Here is a 12612-nt window from a genome sequence, read left to right as displayed (position 1 = left end):
AGATGGGCACCAAAGAGGACAAGGTGACGACACCAACGGATTCTGACATGCATACACACAGATACATTTATTGCTGTCCTGAAGGGATCCTAATTACTTGCATTTTTTATGGAAATTAGCCAAGGAAGTGCACACACTCGAGCTCACAGTGAGGTATTTTTGCTGCAACAAGGAAAGGAAAAAATAATCAAAATTTCCTCCACCTCTCCCAACTCTCTTTATGTCCATCTCTTCCTCTGCAGATTCTCTCTTTTCCTGAGATAAACCTGTCCACTCTCACCAAAAGTAGTCCCTCTGCTGCCATTACAGCCTGCCAGACAGAGAAGACTGGCAGACATGCTGACATGTGCAGGGGGAGCTCAGTCTGGAGGTCTGCAGAGAGAAGAAAGGTCGGGGCTTTTCCTTTGACCTTGACATGTCCTACTTCTGCTGCTTAACCCCAACACCTGTTGACCAGAGCTCTCAGTCTATAAGAATAAGGTCATGTGGCCTTGCTAGGAGTCCAATAAATCTTGATGCTTCCTTGGGGAATGTTTCATCAACAAAATAAAATCGCAGCCAGAAGCAAGTTCACACAATCACATGGCAACAAAATTAAGTTTCATGTGGTAAAAACAAACTAATCGAAGGCTTAAAACAAAACCCCATTTCTGCAATGTTGCAACTTATTTTTATGTTAAGGGATTTGGTGTTGTTGCACAGAACAGGGTGTGACTCTGACTCATCAGTAAAAAGGTTAAAAAGGTCCCAGAAAAGAGTATGGACTGAAATGTCCTGTGGAAACAATGTTAATATGGCTGTTGAGGCTTTAAGAATGAATTTCTGCAATTTCTTTTAATCATAAACATGAATATTTTTAGGGATCATTGGATTTATGTCATTGTCAGAAAAGAAGAAAACCACAATTCAAATTTGTAGGTCAATACATACGTTTCCTAGTACAGTATTTTTCTCCTTCAGTGCTACAACTACTTAAACATTGTCCTTCCATGTTCTATCTACATAAATGTATAAATATTTACCCTGTTATGATTTAATTTCTTTGTAATATTTTTGCAATTACTGTTTGTGAAGCATAAAGGCACAACTGCATTTCATAGTGCAATTCTCTGCTGTATAATAATAACGAAGCTGAACCTTTACTGGTTTTAATGCTTGTGATCCAGGTCTTGGGAGCCCTAAAATCCCAAACTGATTTAAAAAGGAATTATTTACACCTTTTTAAAAAGCCCAAATCTTCACTTTAATGCATACCTCGTCTGAAGTGGGTGCACCAGCTGAACTTAAGTTTTAAAACAGTTCCCCATCTACTTCAGTTGTTTCGGATAATTCTCCAACGCTATTTTGCTGTGAAGCTCCAGAAATGTTTCGTGGACTTCAAACTTCATCCAGCTTTCCATCAGCATGAGGATGAGTATTCTTTTTTTTTTTTTGGTGAACTTATCCTTGTTCTTCCTGATGGTCTTGTTTGCTTATGTAGGTCATATAGAGGTATTCAACTGAGACTGTTTCATAACCAGTAAAAAGCTACTTGAAGTACAATTAAAGTTCGATACCTTTTGCAGACTTTAGCCACCATAAGCTACAGGTCGGGCCTGACCAAGTAATGCTACACAGGAAATGGTCATTTCTCAAATATTACATAGTCTTGTTTCAATAGAAAGTTTTCTCAAGCAACTGAAACCTAAATACATTTAAACTGTTTATGTTCTGCCTGGTGGGTCTTCCTTTTCTCCCGTGTTTTCTCTTTCCTCTCCTCCCTCCATCCCTTTCTTTTCACCCCAGCTTTGTAACCCTGTAATGCTCCTCTTCGGTATAATGCCCCTATTTCCCACTCAGTTTGACTTTTGACACGTTACCTCCACTGAAGCAAACCTCCACAGAACCCCCACCTCTGTCCCAACCCTCCTTTGCCTCCCGCCTTCTTTCCTCGTTATAAACTCAGCACCCGCAACAGTTGGCTCAGTGTGAGGAGCCTTGCATGTGGTGAAGGGCACGGAGAAGAGATTTGTGATTTTTTTTTTTAAAAAGCAACACATTCAGCGTAACATCATGCATGTGTTCGGGGTCTGGCATGTGCTGTGTGTGCTTGGTTTGGTGGGTGCATCACTGTGTGGGAACGAGGTGGAGTATGAAGGGAACTACGCCGACAGCTATGACAACGAGATCTCTCAGGACCAGCAGGGGGGTGAGTTTTGTTTATTTATCCTTTTGCCTCTTTTATTCCCTGCTTGTTTGAACAGATGGCTCATTGTGAAGAATCAGCTGCCATGCCGGATTTCACTAAGCCAATAAAATAAGTCTTATGTGTTTTGATTAAAAATTCACCAGCATACACTGATTTGTTTGTTTCCTTTAGTTAAGTAAAGGTGGCCTGCAGGCGTCTATTCTTGGTGCACTTCTATTCACTACATGAGCCTTGCTCCCAACAAACTGTTTGGTTCAGTTCAGTTCACATTTTGTTAAACATACGAACAGTTGTTTTTGCCTTTCCATTATCTTAAATTGTGGATGTTACCAAAAGAACGAAAAGCTTGTTTCCTTGTTGTATTAACCAACCACACTTGTGCGCCGTATAGCTGCAAGTAGCGAGTGTGAAGCAATGCAAACCGGATCTCACGTTTAGGTACAGTTACCACGTTATGTACTGTTCAAGGGTTACTATACTGAAAATACATTGGTGGAAACAAGGCTTAAAAATACATCTGTGCCGGTCCACGTTGTAATGTACATTTTTATGCAGATGATGCCATCTTTAGCTGTCATGGAAGTGATATGCATTTTACTTCATTTATCTTAAAAATTCCCAAACTATAGTTGCTTTCAGATAACATCAAAACAGAATGTGTAAGAAAAAACAAGTGTAATGTCAGGTCACAGGTTATTCAAACTTTAACGCCAAAAAGAGCTAGGGAAAGCTAGTTTTAATGGTATCGTTTGCAAGAAAAGTTGGCTTCTTGGGATGGCAGCCAGCCCGATGTACAATACCAAAGCGTCAGTAATCCTATAAAACTATGAAAATATTTTAGATTTGTTAATATTTTTGGTAACATTTGGTATTTGATAATAACTTTTCAACCGACAGTGGGACTTGTATAATTAATACCCCCTGTGGTTTTTGTCAACAGGGGAAACTCCAACCACCCCATGCCAGACTGCAGACTTTTCCCGCTGGGACAAGCTGTTCATCGCTCTCGAGAACTCCCACATGAGGCAGAACATGCTGCTGGACTCTCTTGAGCAATGCTGTGGAGGAATGTCCTCTCTTAGGACGCAGGTGGACAGGCTGGCTAAGGGAACATGCCACCAGTGTCTGCCCAGCCTGGAGTCAGTGTGCAGGGCGCAAGCGGAGCAGGCGAGAGTCAGGCTGCAGCAAGGCTTGGTGGAGCTCAGACAGGAGGAAGCAGCGAGGGACAGGAGCTTGAACACTACCTTGCAGCAACTCCTGCACAGTAGCCATGAAGGTAACGCTCGGCTGAAGCGGCTGGAGGAAACATCAGGACCATCAGACAGCAGGTTCGGACACCAACCGACGCAGAGACCGGGAGGTTTAGGGGGGATGAAGTCATTCCCATCTCTCCTGAAGGAACAGGAGGTGACTTCACCAACGGACATGGCCACAATGGAAATGGCCCTGGTTGCCATAGCAACAGAGCTGCAGAAGGTTCACCTGCAGCTGAGCAAAGTGATCGAGCAGGCAGGAACAATGAGGAAGGACAGAGGAGACACATGAATTGCCCACAGGGAAAAAATAATAAAAGATAAGCTGGGGACACTCCAGTGATAACGATTTTGCACATACTCATTTTTAAGGGCCTTTTTTAAAAAAAATATGTGAGTTTGTTTATTTCTGGTGACAATAAACTTAGATGTACCGTAAATGTTGTGGGTTCACTTTAATGAATAAAAACTTATTAAACAACCTAATCAGCCTCATGGAAAGGTTTCCTCCCTCCTCCTACACAGCAATCAACTCATTTACAGAGCTAATGTTTTCATGCACATGCCTACACTTTCATCTGTCTGACTCATGTGCATGGACACTATGCTTTCCTGCACATGCCAGAGTTGACACCACCACCACTACCTCAGTGTTTGTGTAGTTGTGGTGATGTCTGCAAATACCCACAACCGCATAAAGTGTGTGAAAGGTTTTGGAGCGTGTTTTAATTGTGGGCAGGTCTCGCCCTCTCATTAGCTGCTTTAAGGGTCTGTACGCTAAGAGAAAGCGACTTACGATCCCCTGACTGTTTATGATTTATGAAACCCTGCCCTGCCAGAGCCATTAAGCTGCCGCCCATCCCTCCTACAGCCGCACACACACAATCATTCATTGTTATGAACCCACACAGTGGCTGGTGTTGATTGGAGGTACTTTCCATGTCTTTTACAGTCATCATTCATTTTTAAAAGTGCTTATATTTTTGTTTTGTGAGAGTTGGAAGGGAAATTCGACAAATGAGAAACCAGAAAGAGCGAGAAAGAGAGAAAAATCAGTGATTAGTACATTTACTCAATCACTCTACTTAAGTATAATTCTGAGATAATTGCACTTCACTTGAGTATTTCCACCTCCTGCTACTTGATACTTCCAGTCACTAAATTTTCAAAGTGTTGTACTTTTTACTCACTACATTTATTTGATATCTTTAGTAACTAGTTAGTTTGCAGATTGTTTGCTACATGCAGAGCCAAAATAGCGCATTATTAAATGAATGTATTTAATCTGCAATTGGATAAATAAACACTTATTCTGATAATCGTCCAGGCCATTTTATATCTTAAATTAGTAGCTCAAGGCAACACTTTGTATGAAGTCCATATCTATAATGATTTATGACACATTATGAGCATACTTGTAATGCAGAATAATGCACTTTTAACACATTAATTCTTTATATCAATAATCATAACTCCTTATGACGCCGATGTCTATAAACCATTAACAACAAACTTATATTGTGTTTTAGAGTGCCTTTTGATTATAAACAATTATAAATATTCAATAAGTGGTCATTGTTTGCTTTAAGTAAAGTGAAAAAATATATATTGAGACAACATGCCGTGAAACAGATATTATTCTAATAAAATATAGTTCATAAAGAATTATAGAAATTGGTGTGATAGTGATTATTCTTATGATTATTCTTATAAAGAATCGTGTTACCTAACCAGTATTTATAGCTGTCAGATAAACGCCATGGATTAAAAAAGTTCAACATTTTCCTCTACAAAGTTATAAAGTAGTATGTAATATGGAGCGGCAATAATGGAAGTAAGGTAAAAGTCATAAGACGCGCTTCACTAAATGTACGTAATGACTTTCCACCGCTGAGCAAAGTGTTGCATCAAAAGAACATATGAACCGTATGTGAGTTTAATTAGGCCAGCGCACTGACATCACACAAGTATTCCCACTAATGAAAGGCTTACAGCCGAAGCATGAATGCATACTTTGTGTAAGTGTGTGTGTGTGTGTGAGTGTGTGTGTGCACCTTTCCTTATAAATCTGTAGCGTAGTGGAGATTTTCATGCAAGATCAGATTTTTATATTTACATTTTTTCTGGCCTAGAGGATGGAGTAACAAACATAGTAGCTATAGCTCATGTCCAGACTGCCAACAACACCTGAAAAAACTCGCACACACGCACACATACATGCTGGTGGTACTTGTTTTCATTAAAAGTCTCCATCTGTGCTGTGTGCGCTTTATTGTATCATCTCGTTTTTTTTTTTATTTTGTTTTTGCTTCATTAATTTTTGAACCTGAGAAAAAGAGAAACAGGAGGCTAATGATGAGGAAAATACAAGAGGAGAGACCCAGAGAGTGACAGTACTTATGTGTCTGACAGGTAGTTATTAGACGTAATGACTGCTCCCTTCACACAGAACAGTGTTTTTACCAGCCAGCTGGCGAGACGCGGCACAACACCCAGCTGCCATCAGCCTCGCTTTCTGCCCCGGCTTCCTTCTCTTTCATCTCCGTTTCGTCATCTGCCATCACTCTCCTTTCTCCCCCTGCTTCTTATCTGTATGCCAATCCCATCATCTCCTCTCCCTCTGCCCCCATTTATCTTCCTCTGATTGTGTGTCTTGCTCTTCTCTCCTTCCTCCCATCCCCTGTTTTTCCTCTCTCTCTCGCCAGCAGCTGAATAGATGGCATCAATCCTTGGCTAACCCTCAGCTGGCTGGTAAGAGTGACTGTTGTGAAATGTAGCCAATGTACGCACACACGACGCACACTCACTCTTACGGAGGCGAGATACTGATTACAAGTGGCTTCAAGAATGTGTTTGAGAGATTTTAATATCACATCACAGGTACTGGAACAGACGACAACAATATTGGCACTTTCCCAAAAGCAAAGAGGACAATACAAAATAGATAAAGCTCCAATAAACATTTAGCAGTCTCTTATGTACACTGGAAACAATCTCATGAGGTGACGGGAAGAGATGGAGGCGGTGTGAAGAGAAGTCTATTTAATGGGTGAGTCCAGAATCTCCTCATACTCCTCCCTCTGGCGGCGCCCTGCCCCGCGGGAGGGTAGCAGCTTCATCGCCACCAGCCAACCGACGCTCAGTATGACCATCACGTTCCCGACGACCTCCGGCGCAGTGGGAGCCAACGGCAGCACGGCCAGATGCAGCAGCATGGCGACCGGTATCTCCAGGCTCTGAGAGGCGGAGACCAAAGCCGGGTGGAGTCGTGTGAGGGCGTGCGTCATACCCAGGAAGGCGGCAACCGAGCAGGCGACCAGGCCAAGGACGAGACCCCAGGCTTGGGCACTCGTAGGCCAGGACCAGCCTTCCTGGAGTAGAACCAAGGAGGCCGGGGCGAGCAGGCAGCCCGTCCAGCTGACTGTGAACAAAGCCGTGCCCACTCCCACCCTCTCCTTCAGGGAGCGATACCCGACCAGCGCCAGAGCCATCCACAGCCCTGCGAGGGCCGCGAGAGACCAGCCGAACGCACCCCTCCAGAACACGACCGGGTCGGTCGGTGCGTCTGAATTGCTCTCGTCATCTGTGGGAAGCAACACAAGCCCCAAACCGCACAGTCCTGCAGCTAAGGTGATCCCATCAGCCAATCCCAGCCTCTCCTCCAGGAGCAGGAAGGCCAGGGTCGCCGACAGCGCCGTGGTTGCTAGGCGCCACATCGTTGTGCCATTTCCAGGAGAGACGAAGGTTAATGAGGAGTAGGCGCAGCAAAGGGAGAGAGAATAGGCGATGCCGTAGCAGAGGAGACGTAGGCGGTAGCCCTCTGGTCCAAAAGGGTTCTCCCCCTTGTGCAGTGGTACAGCCACAGACAGCAGCTGGACGATGGATCGAACCAAAAGCAGAAACAGGGGGCCCAGGCTGAAGCGTTCAGAGGCGAGGCGGGTCAGGACGATCAAACAGCCGTGAGCCAGCGCCGCACCAACCAGCCCCACCCAGGTGAGCCGGGACGCCGACACAGACGCCTCCCCGAAACTGGCCAGCTGTTCCCCTACCCCTCTCCCTGACCCCTTTGCCCCTCTGGCTGCCCCCTCGCCTCCATCTCCTCCCCCAGCAGCAGCAGCAGCAGCAGCAGCCTGAGGTTTGCTGCTCGTGTCCTTGTCTTTGGAGCCAAACAGAGTCAAAGGCCACTTCTTGGACTCCGTCAACTGTTTCTTGTCTGACGTCTCCTCCAGGAAGGAGCCAAAGTCCTCAAAAGACGGAGCATCATCGTAGCCTTCGTCCCCGGGTTGGGGGAAGTGTGTGTGCACCCCAGGTTGTGGGGAGTAGGGGGTGTGCGTGGCATATTTGGCGGTGACAGTGTGAGGGTGGATCTTTACTCTCTTCTTAGAGCTGCCCAGGAGGTGAGTGGACTCCATTTTTAAACCTCAATGAAGACCTGCGAGGGAGGAGAAAGGACACTTTTAGAGCCACATACAACATAAATTTTACACAACTGCTACCTCTCTCTACTTTCACCCTCCAGCAGCCTCTCTCTCTCTGGGATGTTGCCTGATATCTCATATATCTTTAATATCCCAGATAATAATAGCAGGAGATGTGACTCACATCTTCCCATGTGCCCTGCATGTTTGACAGGGGATGCACGTAAGCGCTGCCCGTCTGAGCAATCACAAGTATAATTGTTTTTTCTGTGTGCTGAGAGTTCACACTGAGTTCATTTTAGCAGAATCATACAGAACCAGAACGACAGATTAGCAAAGCCATTATTGCTCCTTTCAGTCTTCTTAGACACCGCAACCTTGAAGGGGGGTTAGAGATTGCTGGCAATGACAGTTACATAAGGAAGTGCTGACTGCCTCATTTGTCTTTTATCTCTGTGTCTAACTATGTTTTCTCCCTCTGTCTTCTTCCCTTTCTCTACACATTCAAGCACTGAAAATCAGAACTATAATAGTCTATGAATTGTGCATCCCATGTCTCATCTTAGCTCTCCTTCTCCTTTCTCCTCTCCGTCTCTTCAACTTTTCCCCTCAAGGTCCTCCCGCTCCACGGATGACTAACCTATTACCGACGTAGTAACAGCCCTCTGCAGCAGAACGATATGGTCATGCAGGTGCTGTATGGCACACTGCTGCATTTCAGCTTGTAAAACTCTCAGCAGTCCACCGGTTTCTCTGGGAACGGGGAATACTTTCACACGGTGTAATGTTTATTTTTCATGTAAAGGCATATGGAGCACAGTGCTCAGTTATTTCCCAGGAGCTGCAAAGTAAGCCATTACTCAACAGTAATTTGGCCTCTTTTCTTGTCTATATTGAAATTTAAAAAAGCCTTATATATGTACAATAAGTGTACAAGCATGTCCTCTGTGGACACTGACAGCGCTTGCACTCTGTAGAATTGCTATGAACAGAAATAAAAACATTGGCTTTTTCTTGCAATAGTTCTTCTTCTTGAACTGAATGCGACACAACCACAGCAAATAAACCACATCGTCGCTTGACTTTTTGATATACTGAAGCTACACACACAATCGAAGTGGCCATTCACACTTTTATCACAACATGTCCGCAATAATTCAATGACGAGACTGACGCCTGCTTAACAGCCTGCATGAGCCACACAGTGCGCATCATCCAGAGCATCGTCTATTTTTCTGCATCAAGAATGCGGTTCTCAACAAAAATAGACCTGAAAGTCATATACAGTATGTCTAGTCATATCAACATCTAACCAAATAAAACAGATATGTTTTTGACATTATTGCAAATTAATTTATGTCAGTGTAAGCAAAACAAGGTCATATACTTAGCATAATTGTGGATCTGAGCCATTGTGTGAAGCATTTTCTTCCAAATGGAGGTTGTTGGGTAAAATGTACCAGATGTTGGGGCAGGTTCAGCCATAGGACTACTTTTTTTTTGATCGGTCATTGTTATGAAGCCATCATAGTTAGATAACTTGTTATAATTTCCATGGGTACACAACAACCTGAGGTATACATAGTAACTATTATTTGAAACAATTACACTTTTATTTTGCAGCAAAATAATCAAATGTAAAAAGTGGCTCATCTTACCCCTTTGTCCTCTACTTAGGCAGAGATACACGCTAATGTCATCGTGCTAACATGCTAATTAAACACCTGAAAAGTACTTTATCACACTAATGCAAAAGTCACATTAAAAAAACAATGACAGTCCTGCACATCGACTGCCCACACTGACCTCATACTGCCGGAGTTGTTCAGGGACACTACAATATAACCTGCATCTACTCGCTGACGTCATCTCCTCATATCACCCAACTCTGACAATTCCAATACATGCCAGACAAAGTCACGTTTTATCAGACTAGTGAAACAGCTCTTCAGTTTCACTATATTTTTTCCTGCTCAGCCTAAAGGTCTGGATGAACGATCTGACTGCAGCAGTTTCAGCAGCTCGCTGCTGTTTCTCACACTCTCGGTGGTGCAGTCTGTTTGATTCGGTGGAAGCAGGAGGACGCGAGTGAATCTGTGGCCAGCTAGGAGGCCTTTACCCTCTCTGGAGGTGTCGAGTAGTCCCACGGATGAGCCTGAATTATAAACAGACAGGAGGGTCATAGTGTGGAGTGCTGTTTTAAATCATATCATAATATCAATTATTTTAAGTGGGATATAAATACTTGTCTTTGAAAATATTGGTTTTGAGGAAATTGAACTTTTCAGCTTTAATTAATCTCTTCTTAAATCTCCCAAACTTGTAAATCTGTGCCTGCGCTCAAACGATGAATCTGGACTGAATGAAACTGTGGCTTCGATTACACAACTTCTCAGCCCGCTGAATGAAGTAAAAAATAGCCACAGGCTTGAGTTTGCACTGGTGACATTTGAGAAGATGTAGTCATTCACTTCTCAAAGGTAGACGGAAAGATAGAAGCCTGATCTGCTGCTCGGGAGGAGCAAAGAAGAGATCAGAACGTTCCTGTGTGACTCTTTGCTTCTCAGTCGGTAATATTTACGGCTGTGGATGATGCAGCCTACCTCTGCAATGCCGCTGCTGCTGCTCTCAAAAGCTTGTTTCACACCTTACACAACCCTAAAGTGAGCGGCTACGAGCCAACACCAAAAAAAAGAAAAGAAAAGGTGAGCCCAGCAGCAGAAAAACCTAACTGTACACTGTCCTCCTGGTGTATTTATATCCATCTCCTACTATATTTCATTTGACTAACATCCTCTAAAGACTCCCATGCTTTTACGAGCAATAACATATTTGATATGGACTATTAACAGGCTAATCAATTTGTCACTGGTGCTCCTGAGCAGCCTGAAAGCTTTATGCAGCTGTCATATGTTATTTATGTCTGTAGGTTATTGTGGAGGTAAATATATACATTAAAATTATATATTTATGTGGGTGGGTGTGTGTTCTTTGCTGAGGGTTACTGAATGTTATGTAAACCCGTGTGTGTGTGTGTGTGTGTGTGTGTGTGTGTGTTTAAGTCAGTGGGTGTCTGGCTGGAGATGTTATTCTCAAGGTTATCTGGGTTCCTGAGTGATGCGCCCCAGTGACGCCAAGGGACGGACATACACACACACACACACACGGAGGCAAACAGAGGGGTTGTGCAGCATGTGTTGTCGCACTCAAATTCAATAAAATTTCACAAAATAAATAAATATAGCATCATATCTCTGCTGGTCGCCTGCAAAGACCGCGGTACGATCCCCGCCCCTGGCACACTCTGTAAGGTGTTTTACAGCATGTATCAAACAGCATGTGTGTGTGTGTGTGTGTGTGTGTGTGTAATATTGTAGCCTACAATGACAGCCAGACCCGTGACCCATGACGAATTATTGAATGGAGACAAGCGCGCACTCGCTTGCGCTCTGCATGCGCCCGCAGATCGGCACACGGTGGCTCAATCGATGAACCCCGACTGAGTCCTCAGATCCAAATCAGTCACCTGCCACTGAATCTCGTGTTATATCTACATAATATAGTCCGATCAATAAACCACCAGGTGGATCGTTAATGGTGACACAGAAAGCCTCAGCTCACCTGCTTTCCCGCAAACCAGCGGATCCCGCCGGGTTGAACTTCACTCTCGGTCAGCCTCAGTCATCAGCCGAGCATCTCCATGAGCTCCATCACCTCTTCTTCTCCATGTCTTCTTCTCTGTCCTGCGGCAAGTCTCCTGCTCCTCCTCCTCCTCCTCAAGGGCACCGCGACGGACGGACGCGCCTCTCAGCCCCGGCCCGACCGCGACACCTGCGGTCACCTCACCTCACTCAGCTCTGCGGGAGGAGACCGTGCGTTTTATGGCGACCTGCTGCCCGTCCATCCCTCTGTGCACTGATACAGATGCTCCTCCTCAGCTCGGCCAGAGAGCGAGACGGAGAGAGAGAGACACACAGACAGAGAGGGAGAGGGAGAGGGCGCGAGAAGAGGGGGACTAATCGTAACGTCTGAGCATGCGTGACATGCACTAACACCAGCACTACACACCCCTCATCATTGTGTCACTGTATGTTATCTGTCAACCCATGTGTGTGTGTGTGTGTTTGAAATATTCATTTGTTTCCATAACTGAATAAACAAGCTGTTCCAATGTTATCCCAGTTTGGTTTGGATGAACTTCACTGGTCTGCAGAGAGCCCAGACCTCAACCCCATCCAACACCTTTGGCATGAACTGGATCAATGAGCCAGTCAGCCACATCGCCCAACTTCTTTGGCTGACCTCATTAATGCTCTCATGGCTGCTTGGCTACTAATCCTGTGCTACCAGGTTACAAAATCTTGTGGAAAGCCTTTCATGGAAAAGATGAGGCTGTTACAGCAGCTTCTTAGTGGGTTTTGGAATAATATGTCAACTATTATAGATAGATAACATGTTTGGGTGTCTGTCCACTGACCTTGGCTACGTAATGTAGTTCAGCAAAGACTAAATATTGGCAATGTAGGTGTCTGCAAACCACTTTTATGTAGAAACTTTACATTTCTTAGGTTGAATTTACAATTTTACCTTGTAAGCTTGTAAAAAATTACATGGTTAGGGTTCGGAAAAGATCATGTTTGGCTTAAAATACCTGTTTTGGTTTCCACAATCACAGCTTGAGATGTCTCCAGGTCTCTACAGAGACATTTTCAAGTTGAGTTTGGAAGGACGACTAAAAAAAACTTACAAATGT

At 44.3% G+C, this 12612-nt stretch overlaps 2 protein-coding genes across 2 annotated transcripts; one reads left to right on the top strand and one right to left on the bottom strand.

Moving 5' to 3' along the window:
• Positions 1–2052: 2052 nt before the first annotated feature.
• On the top strand, positions 2053–3848 carry LOC311274070 (pentraxin-related protein PTX3-like; the record flags this gene model as incomplete). Its single annotated transcript, XM_084381493.1, has 2 exons — positions 2053–2188; positions 3129–3848. The coding sequence occupies 2 exons, from the start codon at positions 2053–2055 to the stop codon at positions 3731–3733; spliced, it is 741 nt and encodes a 246-aa protein (XP_084237619.1). The 3' UTR covers positions 3734–3848.
• Positions 3849–6289: 2441 nt separating this feature from the next.
• Positions 6290–11847, bottom strand: LOC311273877 (solute carrier family 35 member G2-like). The gene is made up of 2 exons (XM_084381166.1): positions 11481–11847; positions 6290–7873 (listed from the first exon to the last, which is right to left on the bottom strand). Exon 2 carries the CDS (start codon positions 7851–7853, stop codon positions 6480–6482), a length of 1374 nt encoding a protein of 457 aa, XP_084237292.1. The 5' UTR covers positions 7854–7873; positions 11481–11847; the 3' UTR covers positions 6290–6479.
• Between the last annotated feature and the right edge of the window lie 765 nt (positions 11848–12612).

This window comes from Pagrus pagrus (genome assembly GCF_965226575.1).
Source record: "Pagrus pagrus genome assembly, chromosome: 18".
Taxonomy (NCBI): Eukaryota; Metazoa; Chordata; class Actinopteri; order Spariformes; family Sparidae; genus Pagrus; species Pagrus pagrus.
Note: the sequence above shows the minus strand (reverse complement) of the source record. Positions and strands in the feature narration are given on the sequence as shown.

Excerpts from the sequence above, each read along its gene's own strand:
- LOC311273877 (XM_084381166.1), bottom strand. The coding sequence starts at position 7,853 with ATGGAGTCCACTCACCTCCTGGGCAGCTCTAAGAAGAGAGTAAAGATC.